Raw genomic sequence first — 20,408 nt, 5'->3', positions numbered from 1 at the left:
ATTATATTGTTATTTATTTGATAATAATATATGTTATTAACTGAGTTATACCATTACGCTGCGGGTGCCTAATAATATTATTATACATGGACCAGTGAAGGTCCCGGGGTAGAATAGGCCTTCAGCAACCCATGCTTGCCATCAAAGGCGACTATGCTTGTCGTAAGAGATGACTAACGGGATCGGATGGTCAGGTTCACTGACTTGGTTAACGCGGTTCCCAACAGCGCAGATCGATGCTCATGGTGTTGATCACTGGATTGTCTGGTCCATACTCGATTATTTACAGACCGCCGCCATATGGCTGGAATATTGCTGAGAGCGGCGTAAAACTAAACTCACTCACTCATTTCAAGCGATTATATGTATGGCATCCGTGTGATTGATCTCAGTGTATGACTTTTTGCAGACAGAGGATTCAGTCTGACCAATAAGATAAGCTTGACGAATGTTAATATCAGCCACATCAGAGTGTAATGCGATCTAATTCTGACGTTAAATACAGGAGATTATTGCATTACATTATCCTTAGAGGTTGTTTAAATAGGATGTCTCCATTAAGGCAAAATGTGTTTCAGATTTGTCCATAAAGAAAACCCACGGAGTAAAATGTGAAATGGTTGTAGTTTTAAACTTTCATAACATGTGCTTACTTCTATTTATATTCAATACATAATGTTACGGTTTTCATTTTGAAATTGCATTTACTCGTTACGTTTTAATACTGATTGCTCTGGATGATTGTTTAACGTTGGATTGAGACATGTAACTTTATGACGAGGATCCGCCCGTAATTGAGCCCGGCCCATATAATACAATGGTTGCCATCCTGAACATCGATCTGTTACAATAACATTGAACAAACAACGAGTCCTAACACCCGATCTCTTTGATCGCCTTTTACGACAAGCAAGGCTTGCTGAAGACCATGAGCTAACCTTCTAACCCTGGCCTTTGCGAAATAACACCGAATGCACAAATATTTCTAGGACCCCTGAAGGTTCGAGGTTGAATAGGTTTTCAGCAACCCATGCTTGCCATAAAGACTATGCTTGTCGTACGAGGCAACTGACGGGATCGGGTGGTCATGCTCCCTTGACTTGGTTGACACATGTCATCGGTTCCCAGTGTTGCGAATCGATGTTCATGCTGTTGTTCATTGGATTGTCTGGTCCAGACTCTATTATTTACAGACCGCCATCATATAGCTGGAAAATATTGCCGAGTGCGGCGTAAAACTTAACTCACTCACTCACTCACTAGTAGGATACAGTTCATTTACATGTGTTACTGTTATCAAACACAGTCAATCATATTTCGCCATATTAGTTACTGTATTAGTTTGACGTGTGTTTCAACTGATGGCTGTCAACTCATGACGTGAGTCTGTCAACTGATATCGCGAGTCTGTTAACTGATATCGCGAGTCTGTTAACTGACATCGCATGCCTGTCACTAATGGTGCGAGTCTGTCAACTGATGGAGCGGCTTTATCAACTGACATCGCGTGTCTGTTAACTGATATCGGGTGTCTGTCCACTGATGGCGCGGGTCTCACAATTGATATAATGTGTCTGTCAACTGATGGCACGAGTTCGTCATCTCGTGCGACGACCGATAGTGAGAGTCAATTGATACTTTGATAGTATATCTGTCTCATGAATTCGTGTCTGTGAAATAATGGCTCGAGTCTGTCTAAAATGAATACGATTCCAAATAAATAGTATGACTCATTATTGTAACAGCATACCTGTACCGGTAACAGTGGCTGAAACAAAACAACGTGTCAAGTGGAGATTTATGTGACCAGTTAACCATGCTATTAAGCATTGTCTTTCAAAGTACTCGACCTTTGTCCTACTTTGACTTGATACAAAAATGGAGTTTCTTCCTTCTCCTGTCACAATAAAAAAACATAAACACGAAAACTACTTCATTAAACCAAACAGAAACATCCAACATCACAGATACGTACATTGACATCCATTCAGATCATTGTCTATAAATCGTACTTACTAAACACTATTTCTATACTAGCAAGTTCAACGAGAAGTACGAACACCGGGTGGTCATGCGTAAAAGGTTAAGGATAGTACAATCAATATGGTTTTTGCATAAAGTTTCGTAGCGGCTCCTATGTCCTCCGACAAAACTGGTACAGGTCACGATGGCGCCATTAGTTATAAGAGGACAGAATACAAGGCCTTATTCTGAATTATTTAAGAGAAAAAACTGTACCAAACATAGAAAGAGATTGATCTTAATGCAGCTTCCTGTTCAGTGATCTGGATTCTTAGATCACCATGAAAACACAGCGTGTCTGTTTCTTATTGACGGCTTGTGGAATGACGCATAAAACTTGCAGACCTCACAAAATTAGGATTACAAGCAGTTTGCTGTGATTTTTGCTACATCGTGAAAATATGGACCTGTTTTATCTTCCGTTGTGTTGTGTTTTTTATCGCTTCAGGAATATTACGAATGTGAAACGTTAAAAGATATTATACATGTTTTTCCTTAAGAGGTTTTATATATTTAGGTAGTTAATATAGCTCAAAAGAGGTAAACCTTCATTTTTTACTAGATTTAATTTCATATTTAAATCTGCAAGTTTCCAAATATCAAGAATAGAAATATTAACCACACGACTTTTAGGTGTGTAAAAACTACATGTTTATCGTCAACAGTTGCAAAACCGTCTAATTTTTGACAAATTTTCGTTATTTGGCATACACTCCCTTTTCTAACAGTCATATTTTTTCAAGTATATTCAGGGATATAGAGTTTCTTCAAAAGCCATCCGGCTGCCATAGAATGGTCAAAGCCGAAATATATTCAAGAACAGAAATAAGGGAACACATGAAAGTACAAGTGTTCCTTTATGCTTTTCCAGGTATGGACTGCAATGTGGTTGAAATTCTGGAAATAAGGAACGGAACATCTCTAGTTTCATATGTTCCCTTATTTGTTTCCATGAGTATATAGACCACTTTGAAGAAGCCCACATGCCCAGGGATGCTATCGACACACGAGCGATTAGGGGAGACCTGATTACACAGAATATAGGAAAATCGAACCCACTATCAACAGATCAGGAACCCAGTCCGATTGTGGGTCGCACCTCTTGGTCTACATTCCCAACTGTGGCGTCTTTGATCCTGTATTAACACATGAAATCGGGATCTGTTATCTATATTGTGTGGAGTACATAACGCTGTTCAAGACTGAAGCTAATGTATTTAGTTGAACATACTGATGTTCCCCCAAACACCCGACTCTATATATTGTTTTATAATTTGTTTCAGAACCATACAACATTCTCCAACAGAGCAGTTCACAACATTTTTGTAATTAGTGAATATTGGAACATTTGATAAAACCCCAGACAGTCAGAACAAAAGAGCCCAGTTAAAAATGTAATTTATGAAAAATCATTTCATCAATATTTAAACACAAGAAAAACGTATTCAGAACTTTAAAGTTCTCACTTCCAGGAATCAAACTTACTACATAATGAAACAAGGAACTGTTTAATTAGTACAGAAAAATAACCAACCATATTATACATATGAACTGTCTTTAGGACACCATCCAATGTCTGTGAGGTCTATTGCCAGGAATCGCCTATGTATTTCCTGCTAAACGAAGCTACATTGCTATTAGTTTCCCATTTATTAAAAATAACCACACTATATTTGTGATTGCTATCAGGATATGTTCTTGAAACGAACTTACATTATCTGCCTGATGTTGCCAAACATGTCATCTTAGTATCTGTGGAGCCTTTCAAAGACAAGTGTCCATCATGTCAAAGAACTGCTATTTAATCAGCTTATCCTCCAAGGAATATAAGCTCGAACTGACCCAGACAAGCACAATGGATGATGAACGCTAATGATCAATACCAGGTTGATGTATATAAGTCAAGGATTTAGATCATGTTTGTTGTTATTGAGTGTTGGTTGGTACTATGTAGGTCGTGTCTAGTTCTGAAGCCTCTAAGTAGTTCCAGAACGTTGTCAAGATGGAATCTAGGTCATGCGTTCACCTACTACTTGCCTATCGAAATGGACCTCTGTGTTTGGACATTAAAGTAGTCTGTTGACACGTTGTATTTATCGATCCAATACCCGAAAGGGTAATGTTAGTATGTCGGTTTCAAAGGTGTAATTTGAAGAAAACTGATATCTGAGTCTCACACTTTCCCCTTCTGCTTGTGTTTGATTATGAAGTTTTTAAACTTGGTGATTAGGTCATTGTACGTGTTGCTTTTTGTTGTGCAGAGGACATTCTCAGTACCAGCTTCTGTGGGGTCGATGTATGGGGATCGGATTGTTTCAATGCATGACGTGAACTAGTGTTAGTTTATACTGGTCCGACATACTGTCCAAAGTCTTGTCTCCAGGAGCAACTAACGGGATCAGGTGGTCAGACTAACTGATTAAGTTAATGAATATCAGGGCACTGATGCTCATTCTGGCAGTCACTGGATTGTCGATACTCGATTATTTACCATTGGAACAGAGCCAGTGAAGGTCTGGGTTTGAATTAGTCTTCAGCAACCCATGGTTGTCGTAAGAGGCGCCAAACGGCGCGGTCGGGAAGTCAGCTCACTGACTTGCTTGACACATGAGATCGTATCCCAAGTGCGTAGGTCGATGCTCATGATGTTGACCACTGGTTTGTCTGGATCAGATTCGACAATTTACAGAAGGCCACCACATAGCTGGAATGCTGCATTAAACAACAAACAAAGAACAGGATTGATATGTGCAAATTCAAACTAATAAGAGTAAAGGTCACCGTTTCTATTTCAAGTGAAATTACTTGAAAACATAATATTTACTAACTTTAAAAACTAAATCTGGTATTATAAGTATGGAAAGCCTCCTTACTATTCTGTACCTCATAAATGAGTCTGGGTCTGCTGTCAGTTAATTAATTTAAACTGAGCTAAATCTGACTAAGCTGTAGTCATACAATCTATGTTAGTTAAAGTTACAGCGTTTCATTTAGTTAAAAACATTCAACGTGTACCAAATATAAACTTCGAAAGGTTGTCATAGATTTCATCAAACGAGAAACCGTCGTATGTTTTGTCAGTCTGTATATGACCATGGTAATTAGCATAGTGTATAGAAAATCTACACCAGCAAGTTTCCGGAATCCGGATCGAATTCAACCCTGGTTATTGTTTTAATCCACGACAAAAGAACACAACATATCCAGTCAAAGTACTCTGTCTTCAAAGTTAATATTGCAACACGGAGGACGGTGTCTTATGTATTTCCGTTGGTAATATAGTCAGTGTATAGATCCATTTATATCCCAGATGTACACGCTGTCAAAACGCACCATGTTAAATGAACCAGTGTTCTGTGTCGACATGTTACATCCTAGCTCTCAGCAAGTGTCATGTGTCTGTATCCGGTGTCTCACAGATGTGTCAAAACTACACGCTGTGTGGAGAATGGCTTTATGATGACCCTGGTTACGTATGTGTGTGGGGGAAACTGAAATGTCGATGATTTGGAAGAGTTTCATGAATTTCAAGATTGTGAAAATGTGTTTATTGGAGTTCATGACCTAAGGTTTTACGCTGATTCAACTGAATCCAACATGTCATGGCCGGAAAACCATAGATGAGCTTCGTACCTCACTTACGTGATAGTGGCTGGTGAACTCAGATGTAACTGTAAAAATATCGCAGAGTAAACCTATCGTATGTGTGAAAATACATGGAAAAATGTTAATTCATAATTGAGATCGGTTATGATTTTGCGATTGTACATCATCCGGAGTCAGTACATGGACGTTTTATTAAAACGACTAGTCGGCTATCTCATCGGACTATAGATACATTCGATGGACGCAGACTGAAAAATATGTATAAATAAACAAAATCATTCCGAACAATAAAACAATGTTATTGTCGAACGTTATCTCTTGATGAAGATACATTGGACCATCGATACAGATTCACACCCATTTCTGTCCGTTGTTAGCATATGACCCTATTATTTTTTGAATAAATAGGTTTAGTTGCCAGTTACCTTTAAACAGCATATTGTATCGTCAACACTAAACTGAGAAGTGAGAGACTCAAAATGTCACATGTTGTTATGGGATGAGTGAGTGAGTGAGTGAGTTTAGTTTTACGCCGCACTCAGCAATATTCCAGATATATGGCGGCGGTCTGTAAATAATCGAGTCTGGACCAGACAATCCAGTGATCAGCAACATGAGCATCGATCTGCGCAATTGGGAACCGATGACATGTGCCAACCAAGTCAGCGAGTCTGACCACCCGATCCCGTTAGTCGCCTCTTACGACAAGCTGAGTCGCCTTTTATGGCAAGCATGGGTTGCTGAAGGCCTATTCTACCCCGGGACCTTCACGGGGCCGTTATGGGATGAAGCATAGGAAGAGTCCCTCCTTGAAAGGGAGATGACAAATTCGTCCATTTCTGGAATTTCAGGACTTTAACCATTATTGACCATGCCCTGACAGTCTTTCATCATCCCTCAAAACATCCGGGTTAGAAAAGGTTTTCGGCAGCCCATGGATGTCGTAAAATTAGATTAACAGAATCGGGTGGCTGACTCACTGGCTTGGTAGACACATGTCATAATCCATCTTTGCGACACACTGTACACAGTGGAATCACTGGATTGTCTGGTCCAGACTCTAATATGGCAGACCACGGTCAAACAGCTGTCAAACTGTTGAACAACACAAGGAACAAACCGTACCTCCACAACACTGAGTTATATCCACCAAAACGCTATTAAATTTCAAGTGATTTTTTTTATGATTGCAGCGGTAATACATTTTATTCAGCAAACGAAAACGCTTTCTATTCATGCGCGCTTCTGAACGACCCATATTTAACTTGACGAGACACGTAGCACTACTCAACCCGACCTACTCAACCAGTGACTTGATCTAGAGGCAACAGTGAGGAGTTACTACCAGTGATTCCAACGCTACTAGCAACGCGTCTTTTAAAAAATGCATTTACAAATGACTGATTGTATACTGCGTACAGCCTGTGATGGAAGCTCCCGATCTGAAAAGGTGCTGTTTTAGCGTGCGCTCAGTGAAATCTAATATCGAACAGAGCGAAGCCATTAACACGTTACGTGGAGTGTTAATGAACATGTTCTTGACGGTTATTTCACCAGTGTTACGATGATATGTGATGTAGATAGTGGGGGCGATGAGATGCAATGTGGTCTCAATTGGGTTTCGAAATTGTTTGCGAAAAATGTAATAATCAGGATCGTGGAATGAGAACTGAAAATTATGGTGGAAATTACAGAAGCTTGATATGTCAGAGTGCGAACAAATCAAAGTGAATGAGTGATTTAGTTTTACGCCCCTGTTAGCAATATTCCAGCCATATTACGGCAGGGGACACCAGAAACGGGTTTCACACATTGGCCCCGTGTAGGGAATCGAACCTGGGTCTTCTCCATGATGACCGAACGCTCCTACCACTGAGCTACCCCACCACCCACGAACAAGTCAGATGTATGGTTGTGTGTGCTGAGGAATGGTTGAATAAGCGATCTCTAAGTCCTTTATGGTTTGTGGATCTGAAATACACACAAAGTCATGTTTGTCCGATATCGTTTAATGTCGAGGTAAGAGAAAGGAGGTTGAAACTAGGGAGTCACTCTCCGTTTCGGCACATTTTTCAATAATTGTCCAGCACGATCTAGATTTGCCCCTCAATTAGTTCGTGTGACATCCATCTAAATGTGGTTATATATATTGTGTGTTTTCTTCTTCTATCTCAGATATTGGATGACCAATCGGAAAGTAACAGTAACTCTATGCGCATTACTTATAGGAGAAATCACCGGATTTTGTTGATTTGGGAACTAGTATCTTGGTAAAAAATGGGAAAATATGTCCGGTTTGACTTTTCTCAAAAATATATACCATTTGTCTCGGTGTATAAACAGACACCAATATTTTTGCAAGGTCAACTGTGCAAATCATACGAAAGGACCGTTTAAAATCAGTGATGACACCAGGTGTTCGCAAAAAGGTAAGCATACGCTGCGCTAACGGTATTAGCATTAACACACTGAGGCTAGAATGTCGGTATATCTTCGCGTTACTAACCAGCTTTCTTTAAAATGATTTCTCTGATGTATAGCATGTTATGGTCAATTTATATGTATTTTCTTTATTATTTTGTTTACTGACATTCCACTGGGTCAGGCGTACACACACCGAATAGCTAGAGTGTCTAATTCAGAGTGTGCCACAATGCCTGCGTGACGTCAACATGATGGTTCAACTGTAAAGTCAAACATGATTGTCAAACATGTTGGTTACGATTCCTTGTTGGTCCCGGATCCAGTTACTCAAAGCGGTCGTAACTCCTGTACTTTAACGCAGGCTTTTGATGATCATAGAGCTACTCCCGTTTCGTGAAACAGGTCCCTGACTTTTCCTTCCTTTTTCTGCGCCACGCGTCTGTTTGTGGGTTTCAAATAAGTGAGTGAGTGTGATTACTTTTCTCGCCGGTTTTAGCAAGGGACACCAGAATTGGGCTTCTCGCATTGTAGTCATGTGGGTGTCTAACCCGGGGTTTCGGCCTGACTCGTGAACGGTTTAACCACATGTACATGTCTAACCCACCGCCAACGTTTATGCAAAGTGAAATTAATGGTATTTCTTAAGAGTTAAGAAGCTCTTTATAAGTTACACTTACAAGCTTAAAACCCAACTTACATTCTTATTTGCTTATCAAATATGTCGTTAATTCTTTGCAAATGAAAACTATTCTTGTGAGTTTCAGGTTAATCAGTTCTGAATTATTTTTCAACTGAAGGCAGAAAAACCAATTTGACAATGCCATCATAAACTCCGAAATCATTACTCATATCCCATTGTTTACATTCCATTTTCATGAACAGTATACATTGAGGTCACGCTGAATAACGTAATTTGACACGGTGAATTGTTCGTAGACTCGCAACATCCTGTTATACATATTAATTCTTTGAGTTGGTTGACGCGATTGGATATCCTTTTATACGCTATATTGTTCCGAGATTGATGAAATCTCCCACTGCATGAACAGACAACACTGTACGGGAACACCACGCCAATCCCAAGAATTCTTCCGTTCTTTGAAACACAAAGGAACTTAGTCTAAAAACTATCAATCGGAATCCGGAAATAACAGGATCGATATGTCCAATACGTCAAAGTATTAGCCAATGTGCGTTCTGTTATGTAGCAACTACAAACAGTGATACGAAGATAAAGAACACACTGACTACATATCTGCTGAAATATTAAAGATGTTCGACGCTTTCTTCGTTTCTGACGTTCTTATTAAAAAGACAACATTGTGTCCTATTCAGTGATTTGTCTCCGGCCAGCAAGATAAATCATTACAAGTCCTGGATTATATCGGACTTCAGTGGTTGGGCGAACGCTTTAACCACTAGGCTACCCCATCGCCCTTGGGTAGTCCAAAGGTTAAAGCGTTCACATCGAAGGCTCGGGTTCGATTCCACGTTTGCCCCTCATCAACCTGACACACCAAACGATGTAAAAATAACCCAAAAATCCAGCGTTAAAGTTACCAATTTGCTCACCAAATCGATCTTCTTCCGAGACAAGGAAACTGGATTTTAATATTTCGAAGACTCCTGGGACTTCTTACTGTTCAATCAAGTGTCAGAAATAGTTAACTGTAGCCCAGTAGTCCAGATTCCGGAATTCCCGGAACAGGTGACAGGTTGAGCTTGGACCCGCTGATTACTGGTTCGAATCTCAACTAACTATGAACCTGGGTGTGTCCCCACCATACCGAGACTCTAGGTTACATTAAAGAAGGAATACGGCAGTGCACCAAGATAACAGGTAGTTATTCGGTCTGATAACATAAATCAAAGTCGTCACGATGAAGACCCGGGGTTCGATTCCCCACATGGGTACAGTGTGTGAAGCCCATTTCTGGTGTCCCCGGTGATACTGCAGGAATATTGCCAAAAGTGGTGTAACACTAAAGGTACTCACTCATAGGGGTGTGTGTTGCCATTGTATTGCGATATATAGCGATATAGGTACCCGTATTGCGATATATTGGCACTTCATGTGTTTGAGAGTGAGTGGCACTAATTGTGCATATCAGTCCTATTTTCTATATCACAACTCCTGAAAGATATATGTTATGGTTCTGATAACAGCAATCTCAATGTTAGGTTGCATAGTCAACGATACTATTTTCCTTTTCATACAATTTATAGTACAGTTCGCTCCGTTCGTTATTCACACCGTTAATTGATGTTACCTGGAACTCGCGGGGATTGCATATCAGTTCGCTATAGCCATTAAGCGAATTCGTTATTCACGACGTTTTTATATGATAATATACAGAGGTTAATTCGGGACATTTAAAACAGTTTGCTATAGCCGTCAGTTCGATATATATGAGTTCGTTATAAAAGTATTCTAGTGTATTACAGAATGCACTTTTATGGAACAACAAATGAAAACATCTATTGTGAATAAACATGTGTGTGTATTTTAATTGAAACCGTAAAGATTATTACAAAAACTTCATAAATGTTCTTTACCCGATATCTTGCAATGCATATAGTTTAAAAGCGTATTGCGATATACCGGTACATCGGTAATACCTTGCAGACCTACCCAGTCACACATGACCACGCCAGCAGTACTTGATCAAGAGTTAGCGTGGAGCAGGGTTGGAGTCATCCCATACTTTGCTGGTTGACGGGGATAACCTCTCTGGTCACGTGGACAGGACAGCCGACCCCGTATCAGAACCTTCGTGGTTCAGATCCCATTACGTGACTCGGAATTCCTAGTAACAAGAAACAAATCATTTTAAACTGCAAGTTACAAGACTTACTTTGCTGTTTTCCGACACATGTCCCGCATCTTTGCGAAACAATCATTCCATGGCCCCCGCAGCATTTCTAGTAATGTAAAAGGATATGTCTTCATGGATAACCGCCCTTTTAATGATATCTTATTTATGCTATAATCGTATTCACGGCTATTTCAAGGACTCTGGAAACAGACCCTCAACAATATAATACAGATTTTCTGCAATGAACTAAAAACCACTGAATTGGTATAAATGAACAATATCGGGAGGAGGTTTGTATCAGATTGCAGACATCCTATCGTCACGATCTATGTCTTGATCGCTATCCGGTATCAGCAACATTAATTACCGTCTGAATCACTAATGCATAATTCATGCCACAAACAAAGCTTCACAGAACTGTGATGAATACAGGACGCATGATATGCCAGACAACAGAGAAGATTCTAACCTGAAAGTAGACAATACTATCAATTCAACTGGCAGGTATGAAATAACTTGTGGGCAGGATTGATCCGTTTCATCGGGTTAGTGCCTCAAGCACAAACCCACTGAAATATTAATATTTTAATTATTGGTTTATCTATTTTTTGTCCCCCGTCGTAATATTGGTGGAATATTGCTTGAACCGACGTAAAACTAAACACACTCACTCACTTCAGCACAAGGTGTTTGTAGTAACAGGAAATGAAAACTGTGTGGTGATAATACGAAGGTTGTTATATGTTCTACGAGGGAGTTAGACCGTTCTGGTGGGTAAATACTTAACACACTCTTCCTTCAAAACCATTTTGACGTTAACGTTTGAACGTTGAACTTTGCTTCGGCAGTTTCTTTGTTTAGATTCAGGTATTTAACATGCCATCAACGGATTGTCTTCTTGAACTGCTGATTCAGCAGGTATAGCATTTATTTAACCCCGTTCACAGGGGCGAAATCCATCAAACCTCGGACTTGCTTACGGTCACGACCATGACCTTTTAACGTCCTTGACAATGGAGACTTTAACCGTTTCAATAGGACTACCCAGAAGCCAACCTCCATTAGTGATAACTCCAAATACCTCATTTTTATGTTTGCCTTGATGGACAGTTATCAACTAAATGTCACGGCCACTAATGGCGTGACACATTTAGGGTTGGGAGTGGTTTAGTTGCCAAGTCTCAGTGCCATACGAACATTCTGTATCGCTTTGTGTCACCATCCCTAATAGCTCATGCTTCGCGACGACCGCTCCTTGGACACCCAATAACAAGGTCATCAAACGTAGCGACGTCTCCATGTACTACCTGTAGGCACAGAGCACCGAGTACACGGCAATTAGAACCTGTCCGCCATCTTGGTAGATACCGGAAGCACTTGCAGACAGTAGGCCAGTGCCGGAAGCGATGACCTGATTACGTCGGCAATATTTGACGGGCAGTGTCTGAAGTCTTTCCTTTGCGCTAGATAGTTGCTCATCTTAAATCTGATCATCTCATGACTAGCTTCGGGCACGTGGTCCATACGAAAGGGCACCTGCAGTCTGTAAGTTTGCCAGCTTCCACAGAGTGACTCAGCTCTTCGGCATCGTAACACACTGACCTCTTTAGAAGAACAAGGTATTTTGCAATAGAAAGTTGATTTCCTGTTTTCTGGAAGGCAGTCTCAACAGTTGAGAGAGAGAGAGAGAGAGAGAGAGAGAGAGAGAGAGAGAGAGAGAGATCAGTCTGGGATTGGAGAGACAATGTCCAAGCCTGGATACGACAACGTAAGATGAAAAGTGGACCTAAATGTTTTGACATGTGTAGAGTCCGAGAAGAAGAGCACAACTCTCTTACATGCCTGCTGACGAGCCCCTCTGTATATGCCTAACGGCAATCACCAAAGATAAATCGTAATGCATAATTCATGGCTCAAATAGTCCAAACCGAAACATGAGTTTCATAAACCTATTCAATGACCAAATTTTCCTCCGAATCGAATTTTCTCCAGTGAAAGTGAAAAGAGACGCAACAAACAAGTATGGTTACACAGAATTCCAATTCCTTGCTTCATAAGAAAATGTTTTTTTCCAAATTGATCTTAGTAAAAAGTTGAATGAAATCGTATTTTTACATTTTATGTCGAGGTACAGGCTGCATGTCGCGTTAACTCGGACGTCACAGGCTGGCCCTTTCAGAAGAGGTCTTACAATTCACCTGGCTTACTGGTTACACCTGTTATGTGTTCCTTCTACATATTAAGTGTATTTTTGTAACATATAATTGCGTAATATCAGACCGCCAAACGTTTTCTAGCGGCCGAGCCCCGTTTTCAGGTTTCCATGGTTTCCAGATTTCTGTTTGTCAGGGCATGCTGCACGACACAGCACGCTGCGCGACGTGTTTGATTAGAAGGCGCGTAGTGTTGCAATATGTAAGTGATTAGATTATCAAATAATACTGACTAATATCCTGTTAGTATCCTATTGATTAATATCCTATATCCAGTTGAATGAGTTGGTTTTCAAACGTTTGGACTGGCTTTTGTACTAAGCTCAATAGGACGGAACCCAGTTAGCAGGAAACGAGACAGTTGTGTAATCAAAGTCTTGACTTGTTCAATTTACCATTTTTAATCTGCATCCAGCGATATTCCAGTAACATGACAGTGAACTTTAAATAAAGGAATTTGAACCAGGTAATCAAATGTTTGACACATGTTTCGAGCTATGTAAAAGGGAAGCATTGACATGCATCAGTCAGCAAGCCTGACCACCTGGTCCCGTTAGTAGCCTCCTGCGACATGGGTTGCTAATGACCAGCTTTAACCGGCAGATTCACGGGGTTAAATTGAACATCTGGCACTCTGTGGTGATGGTTCTGAACTCACTTCCACGACAGCAAGGGCGATGGGTCGCCTAGCGGTTAAAGCCTTCGCTGGTCACGCCGAAAACCTAAGTGCCATCGCCCACAAACTCTTCATGACATTGGCCAGTCACTGCTTGATGAATCAGCTGATCGTGCAACACCGTTCGTTTAATCTTTACCTTTATGCATCCATCAGTTAGTTACTGCACCTCTACTCAATCATTCTCATGGACATTCATGCATTTTGTGTATTGAGCTTCTCACCACTCATTCATAAACGCCAATACAGTCAATCAAATCTACCTGAATGCGTCCTCACATGCATGGATCAATAGTTGTCAGATAAGGGTTAGATCATCAAATGTACGTAAGTGCATTCTCAAGTGATTTGATCACAGAGCATGTTCTCCAGTAGTGTAGACTACATAACGAAATCCAAGCAAATGTTTATTAATATTTTATGGTAGATATCTGGAGAGTATGTACTAATTTCAGTGACAAAATTCACTGCCGTCGCCGTTTCAAAGAGACTCATCAAATACTATTGATACACTAAACCCTTCAATGAACTTTGCTTTTAGAGGAAATGTCCTTGCTTTTATTGCGGACAAAAAAGTTTTGTGTTTTTTATTTATTTAGTAACTGAGACTTGAACGTAGCAATCGTACACATGTTGACGTCTTCATTCAAGAGGCTCTTGCAGTGATAGCGGCGGTCTGTTCAAGGGCTGCCGAGGGGTGTTTATGGATGGATACAAATCTGAGTGAAGCGTAAAAGTATTACCAATAATCCTGGTACGACAATCTGGGATAACTTGACCGAAATGCACGGCTAACTACTTTACCAAGTGGTGTCCCCGGGGCCACTATTGAGGGGCGTTCTGTAGACAGGCGCAGTGTAAAATCTTCACATTGACGTTTGGAAATGAGCTCAAGCTGCTGGGCGTGATTTGGCAATTTTAGCTAATAACGGGATGGATGAGACTGATATCTACCTACATGAGTAAAGCCCTCCTCCGCGGTACTTAATAGAGAGACAGAGAGAGAGGGAGAGAGAAAGAGAGAGAGAGAGAGAGAGAAAGAGTGAGAGAGAGGGAGAGAGAGAGGGAGAGAGAGATTTAGAGAGAAAGAGAGAGGGAGAGAGAGACAGAGAGAGGGGGAGAGAGAAGAAATAGACAAATAGAGGGATCGAGAGATAAAGAGTGTGGGACAGAGAAATGGAAAGGAAAGAGACAGGATAACAAAGAGGAAAGGAGAGAGCGAGAGAGAAAGAGTGAGGAGGAGAGGGAAAGAAATACAGAGCGATAAGGAGCGAGAGAAGAGGTAGAGTAAGAAAGAGGATGGGACAAATGACTGAAGAGTGAGAGAGATAAAGAGAAGAGAAAGGGAGCGAGAGATAGAATGAGGAGAAAGAGATGAGAGACGATGGAGAGAGAGAAAGTGTAACCAAGATGGATGCGTCGTATGGTAGATGGTGACACCATTTTTCAATGAGGATATAACCACCGACAACTGCATCCGTGTATTCAATATACTGTACGTAGACGCGCGCACGCAGGACGTTGCATAGTTCATTTACCTGGTCAAGGTGACAAACAAAGTTGATTATGGCGCACAGTATGGTAGACAGTTGTTGCCATCTTACAAAACGGAAGTATTGGCTGACTTGTAATATTAGTCACTGATATTTAGCGTGCAGAGGGTATGTTAGATTAGGAGGGGCAGACTAGAATAGCGCAGTGAATTCAATACAGTGTGACATTGTGCAAACCGTATACGCTATTGCCTGATAAAAGAACTGTCGGCACCTTTGAAATATGCGTCCACTAAGCTTGACAGAAATGCTAAGGGCACGTGACATTCACGTTCTAATGAGGTCAAGGGTTAAATTAAGTCCCGGTATACGATGACCACGCGTCATCTCAGAGTTCCAATTCCCAAAGAAAATGGCCGACTGAGTTATGGGAAAAGACGCAACGAAAGGAGTGCCATCTCGGGTTCTCGTCGCCCTTGTCCCTTGTTCAAGAATTGAATCTGACATACTCCATCAAAGTAAACCGTATAATTTATCAATACGACCTACCATCAGTTTTGATCACCACCTATCTAAACTTGTACCCAATGCCCGGAGCAAGTACGTCAACCGAAAATATTTACTCAGCAGGGCAGACGACCTAATAAAGATTCAGCATGCAAGTGATAACACTCATATACTCTCTGAAAGCCTGTAAATGTATTTGTCATTACGACGCTACAAGCTAGAAATGGTCATCAACTCAATGGCCTGTGGCGAGGCTTCCCGACTCGTTGAACGTTTGCCTTGTTTATAGGTTAAGTACCTTTTGAGAAGTCTGAGGAGACAGTTGTGAGAAAGGACATAAATTGGAGGTAGGAAATAGCGGCAAATGTCCCCTTGTTGCGTGAGAATGAGCTAAGGTAACGTTAATGCAGATGACATGAAGAAGAATTGGTTGTAGTTTTCCTGTCTGTGTTTGAAAGTACATGGTCCTTAGGTCCACTCTGTTGGAGATTTGAGTACACTCTTGCGCAGTGCCTTTACACTGACATAACGTCATCAGACGGAGGAGTGAGCATTGTTTTATTCCACAATATCCAACAATGTCACTGCGGGAAACTCTAGGAATGAACTCACACATTGTACCCGTAAGGGGACCCGGGACTAAATATGCAGATCCAGCTAGATGGACACCGGAAAGGAACTTCACCCATTGTACCCGTGTGAGGAATCCATCCGAGTTCTTCAGGGTGACGAGTGGACGCTTTAGTCACAAGGCTACCCCAAGGCTATCACAGCTCTACGAAGACAAACATTGTACAAATAGTCTAACTTTAAAAATGTTGGGGATTTCATTTTTAATTTACAATTGAAGAAGAGACACATCAGATAACGCCTAAGTCACGTTCTTTCAGTACCCCTCTGACAAGTGCTAATCTATATAGAATCCGTATTCACTGAGAAGGGTAATCCAAAATATAACAAGTATTACTAAGGCACAATAAAAGGTATTACGTATTTATTACCCAATGCTTAAAATATTCTCCCCCTAAAATGAGGACGCACTTTCAATTACCAAGAATTTCGTAAGAACCAACTCAACTTAACATAATCTTATTGTGAGTCATCGTAACCTGTTTCCTTGTTAAGTCATTAGCCAGTGAACTATCTGGTCCAGACTCACTAACACATGCATTGCAAAATATATAATTACGTCCTACTTTAATGTCTGACATTACTGAAGCTTGAGCAATAAACAACACAGGATAGGCAGAACTAACGTGAAACGGGCACACTATTGAAATCAAGTTGTGGGTGTTGATTTCATTAATGCCACGACTGTGTCTGCCATCTAGTTTGACCACCCTACAGGAAGACGCCCATCCTCTAGTCATTAGCCATAGATGGAGTGCGGTACTAGCGTATTATCTCAGACAATACAAGTCTGCAACTATCATCCGGCTCCTTCTCATCATCCGTGCCGATAATGTCCTCCTAGTGACGCGGGAAACTGATACTTTGGATGATAATATTTAATGAAACCCAATTTTCTTAAATGCGCAGATGACGTCTGATGTCCATATGCTGGGCAGACATGATGGTACCTTAGTTATTTCAAGTCACGTTTTTGATTTCGATGCTTTCGTTTTATATACGTCGAAAAGAAACCGATGTTACTGCAGTGTTGACGAGCTGGTCAATCAATCCAATATATTTTTAAATTGAATACATATATCCCTTCTATAATTGTTTAAATTCATGTGGGCAGTTGATCCATTTAGATTCAAAATAAAATGTTACCAAATACTAACCTCCAACAAATATATTTTTGTCAACATCGCTTTTGCCTAAATGATATGAAGCCACTTCTAAGTCGGTGCTTCAATGGAATATATAGGTATACGTCCTTACCTTTATTTACGCACACCCCTCATTCTGAGTTACACTTAAATGTGGATGTGATATGAAGAGTTATTCAAATCCAAACTAAAAGTACTTTATGGTTCAACTTCTTTATTATACTGTACTTTATTATACTTTATTATACTTTATTATGCCTGTACATCAGTTAATAGAAACCTGTATATCTTGTTACCCATTGTTATCAGTCTACTGTTATGTGTATATATACTACAACCCTTTAGTTTTACCCTCACTTCACCTGAAGAAGAGACTAGAATCTGTCTCGAAACGTTGTGACCTTGTATAATAAAGAAGTTGAACCATAAAGCACTTTTAGTTTGATTCCTCCAACTTCTAAATGCCTTTGAAACAACTTATTCAAATTCCTCCAGGACAACGATAACAATGGACCGTAGTAGGTAGGTGTCATGGAAATAGTGAAATAATACCATGATATTAAAAATTCAAGTTATTCGTGTTTTCCTTTACTCATAAATTCCCAGTTCTTGTATATCCTTTGTTTTACCTTTATGTGAGTAGGATACAACTCAATCTTTATACTTTGTGGTCTTTGAGGTATCTTACTGAAAATTATGGATGTCAAATTGGGGGTGTAAGAAAACGAAAGGTAAGAAATTCCATGCTGAGCCTGATGCTTGGTAATGCTAAAATTCTCGGACCTAACACCTCTTTTTCCTTTATCGAAGTATAAAAGTGGCACCTCATTGCCCTTTCCATTGGAGCGTGTGGGATTCTTTGTCTTTAATGTAAAGAGATGCTATCGTGGCAGTGTTTCGGTGTCACATCACGGCTCTATTCTGCAGTGAGTTTAACGAAAGTGGCGTGACAATTTAGTTTTACATCACCTCTTCTTTCACACAAAGTATGTGTATTGTTGCTACAATGTTTAAAAACATCACGCATTCACGTACGTAAGCTAATCTAGGTAGTGATAACAATCTGTTCGTTCTTTAAGTGCATTGATGAAATATACGTATATTATCTTTTAACGTTCGTTTTTACATTCAAGGTCTTATTTTTATAATTTGTAGGAAGGACGAGAAAAATGCTCCGAAAATGTATCATCTACACATCTTAGATAAATGAAATAAATATACTGGACCGATATACACAGACTGAATTTAGTTCAAAAGACAAAACAAACAAGTTTATCAGTAATTGTAAATGACAGCTGTATTTGTAAATTTTCATGTCTGAATTCTTAAACATTTGTTTAATTTTGGTGACAATTTTACAAAATATTTCTATTTTAATGGTTGTTTTAAAAGTGTTTCAGATATGATATGACAATAATACAGAAAACTATCTAAAAACAATGTTTATAGATATCATTTTCACGATCTTGAAGCATTTCTGTCTGTAAATATGAGGTTGAAGTTTCACCCTTTCTTACTTCGTATTGTTAATCCGAAATATTTAACTACATGTATATATAAAAACCATATTATCTATGTTATGTTGCAGGCACCCCAGTTGGTGCTGGTGTCTATGCTTCTCGCCTTCATCGTTATTGGCAACTTGTGCGTCCTTGCTGCCATACAACTGTCCAAAAATGGACGAAAGACTCGGATGAACTTCTTCATAATGCATTTGGCCATTGCAGGTAAGGAATTAGCCATCATAGGCTGTTATGGGTGGCGTTTTCAATCTGTTATTCTGAAAACACTTTTGCATATGTCTGTAACAGGTGCGGTCGACAGGGTGTGACAGCACATCTGATATCATCATTGTTTTAAATATCTGTGTATGTGTTTTATAAACACATTCTCAATAGCAGAGATTTGTAAAGGATATGGAATAGGTCTTGCTGCTTTTCTTTACGTTTGAAATCGAAGGGCTTCTGTGCTACACGAACAACACCTGTCACAATGCTAAATGACCGATCCAGATGACAGCATAAATGCAAACATTTCGATCAGCGAGAAATACCGGTAGAAGTTGTATTTAAGGAATTGAATTTAAACGAATACCCAACAATATCTTTTCTTTTTTTGTTGTTGTTTTGTTGTTGTTTTGTTTTGTTTTCATTAGTGTGCTTATACTTATCACAAGCTGATACCTTTAACGGAGGGGGCACAACGGAAGAAGGAACAGGGCAAACACGTCCTGCGCGTGCCATATGGTACACGCCGTTGTTGACCGGTGTGCTAGCTACTCAGCGGATCTGAAGCTTCGTGTGTTGTCCTGGAACAAAAGGTTTCATTTAGCCATTGCAGCCACGTCACCATAGTTCATTAATGCCATTACACGTTGAGGCCTTGCTCTCTGAATCTCGCACACGGTTCGTGATAATAAGGGGCCTGACAGGAAAAGCATGTACCAATCCATTTTTCACCCACTCCAGAAATATCTTGCCGTCCAACATGATATATGAACACTCATTTGCAATGATGACCAGTGCAGAAAATTTACTACCCACATTCAACAAACGTCTAGACCTTTATTGTATTTTACATTAGAAACTACAAATAGAAACAAGCCAAAACGATAATTTACCACGAGCACTTACGTAATTGAGGATGAATTCCACAACCTTATGCACAAAAGACTTAACTTAATAATTGACGTATATTTCGCAAGATGACTAAACAGGGTGAGATGTCCTAAACACTTTACAAATTGTAAAGTACTAACTTGTCAAAGCTCTTAGAAATTTAAATGATACGCTGTGACACATTCTAATCGATTACTCTTAAGCTTTGTATAATATAAATGTTTAACCGACAGAAAATGTTGTGTAAAAATTATATTG

The 20,408-nt window shown here is 39.9% G+C and overlaps 1 protein-coding gene across 1 annotated transcript in view; it reads left to right on the top strand.

The window, feature by feature from the left end:
• LOC137298691 (cardioacceleratory peptide receptor-like) overlaps nt 1-20,408 on the top strand; it is an 82,360-nt gene that overhangs the window by 19,142 nt on the left and 42,810 nt on the right. Inside the window, exon 2 of the mRNA XM_067830972.1 lies at nt 19,121-19,259. Coding sequence (XP_067687073.1) covers nt 19,121-19,259 — 139 coding nt within the window. The remainder of the gene's footprint in view (nt 1-19,120; nt 19,260-20,408) is intronic.

Source organism: Haliotis asinina, chromosome 10 (genome assembly GCF_037392515.1).
Source record: "Haliotis asinina isolate JCU_RB_2024 chromosome 10, JCU_Hal_asi_v2, whole genome shotgun sequence".
Taxonomy (NCBI): domain Eukaryota; kingdom Metazoa; phylum Mollusca; class Gastropoda; order Lepetellida; family Haliotidae; genus Haliotis; species Haliotis asinina.
Note: the sequence above shows the minus strand (reverse complement) of the source record. Positions and strands in the feature narration are given on the sequence as shown.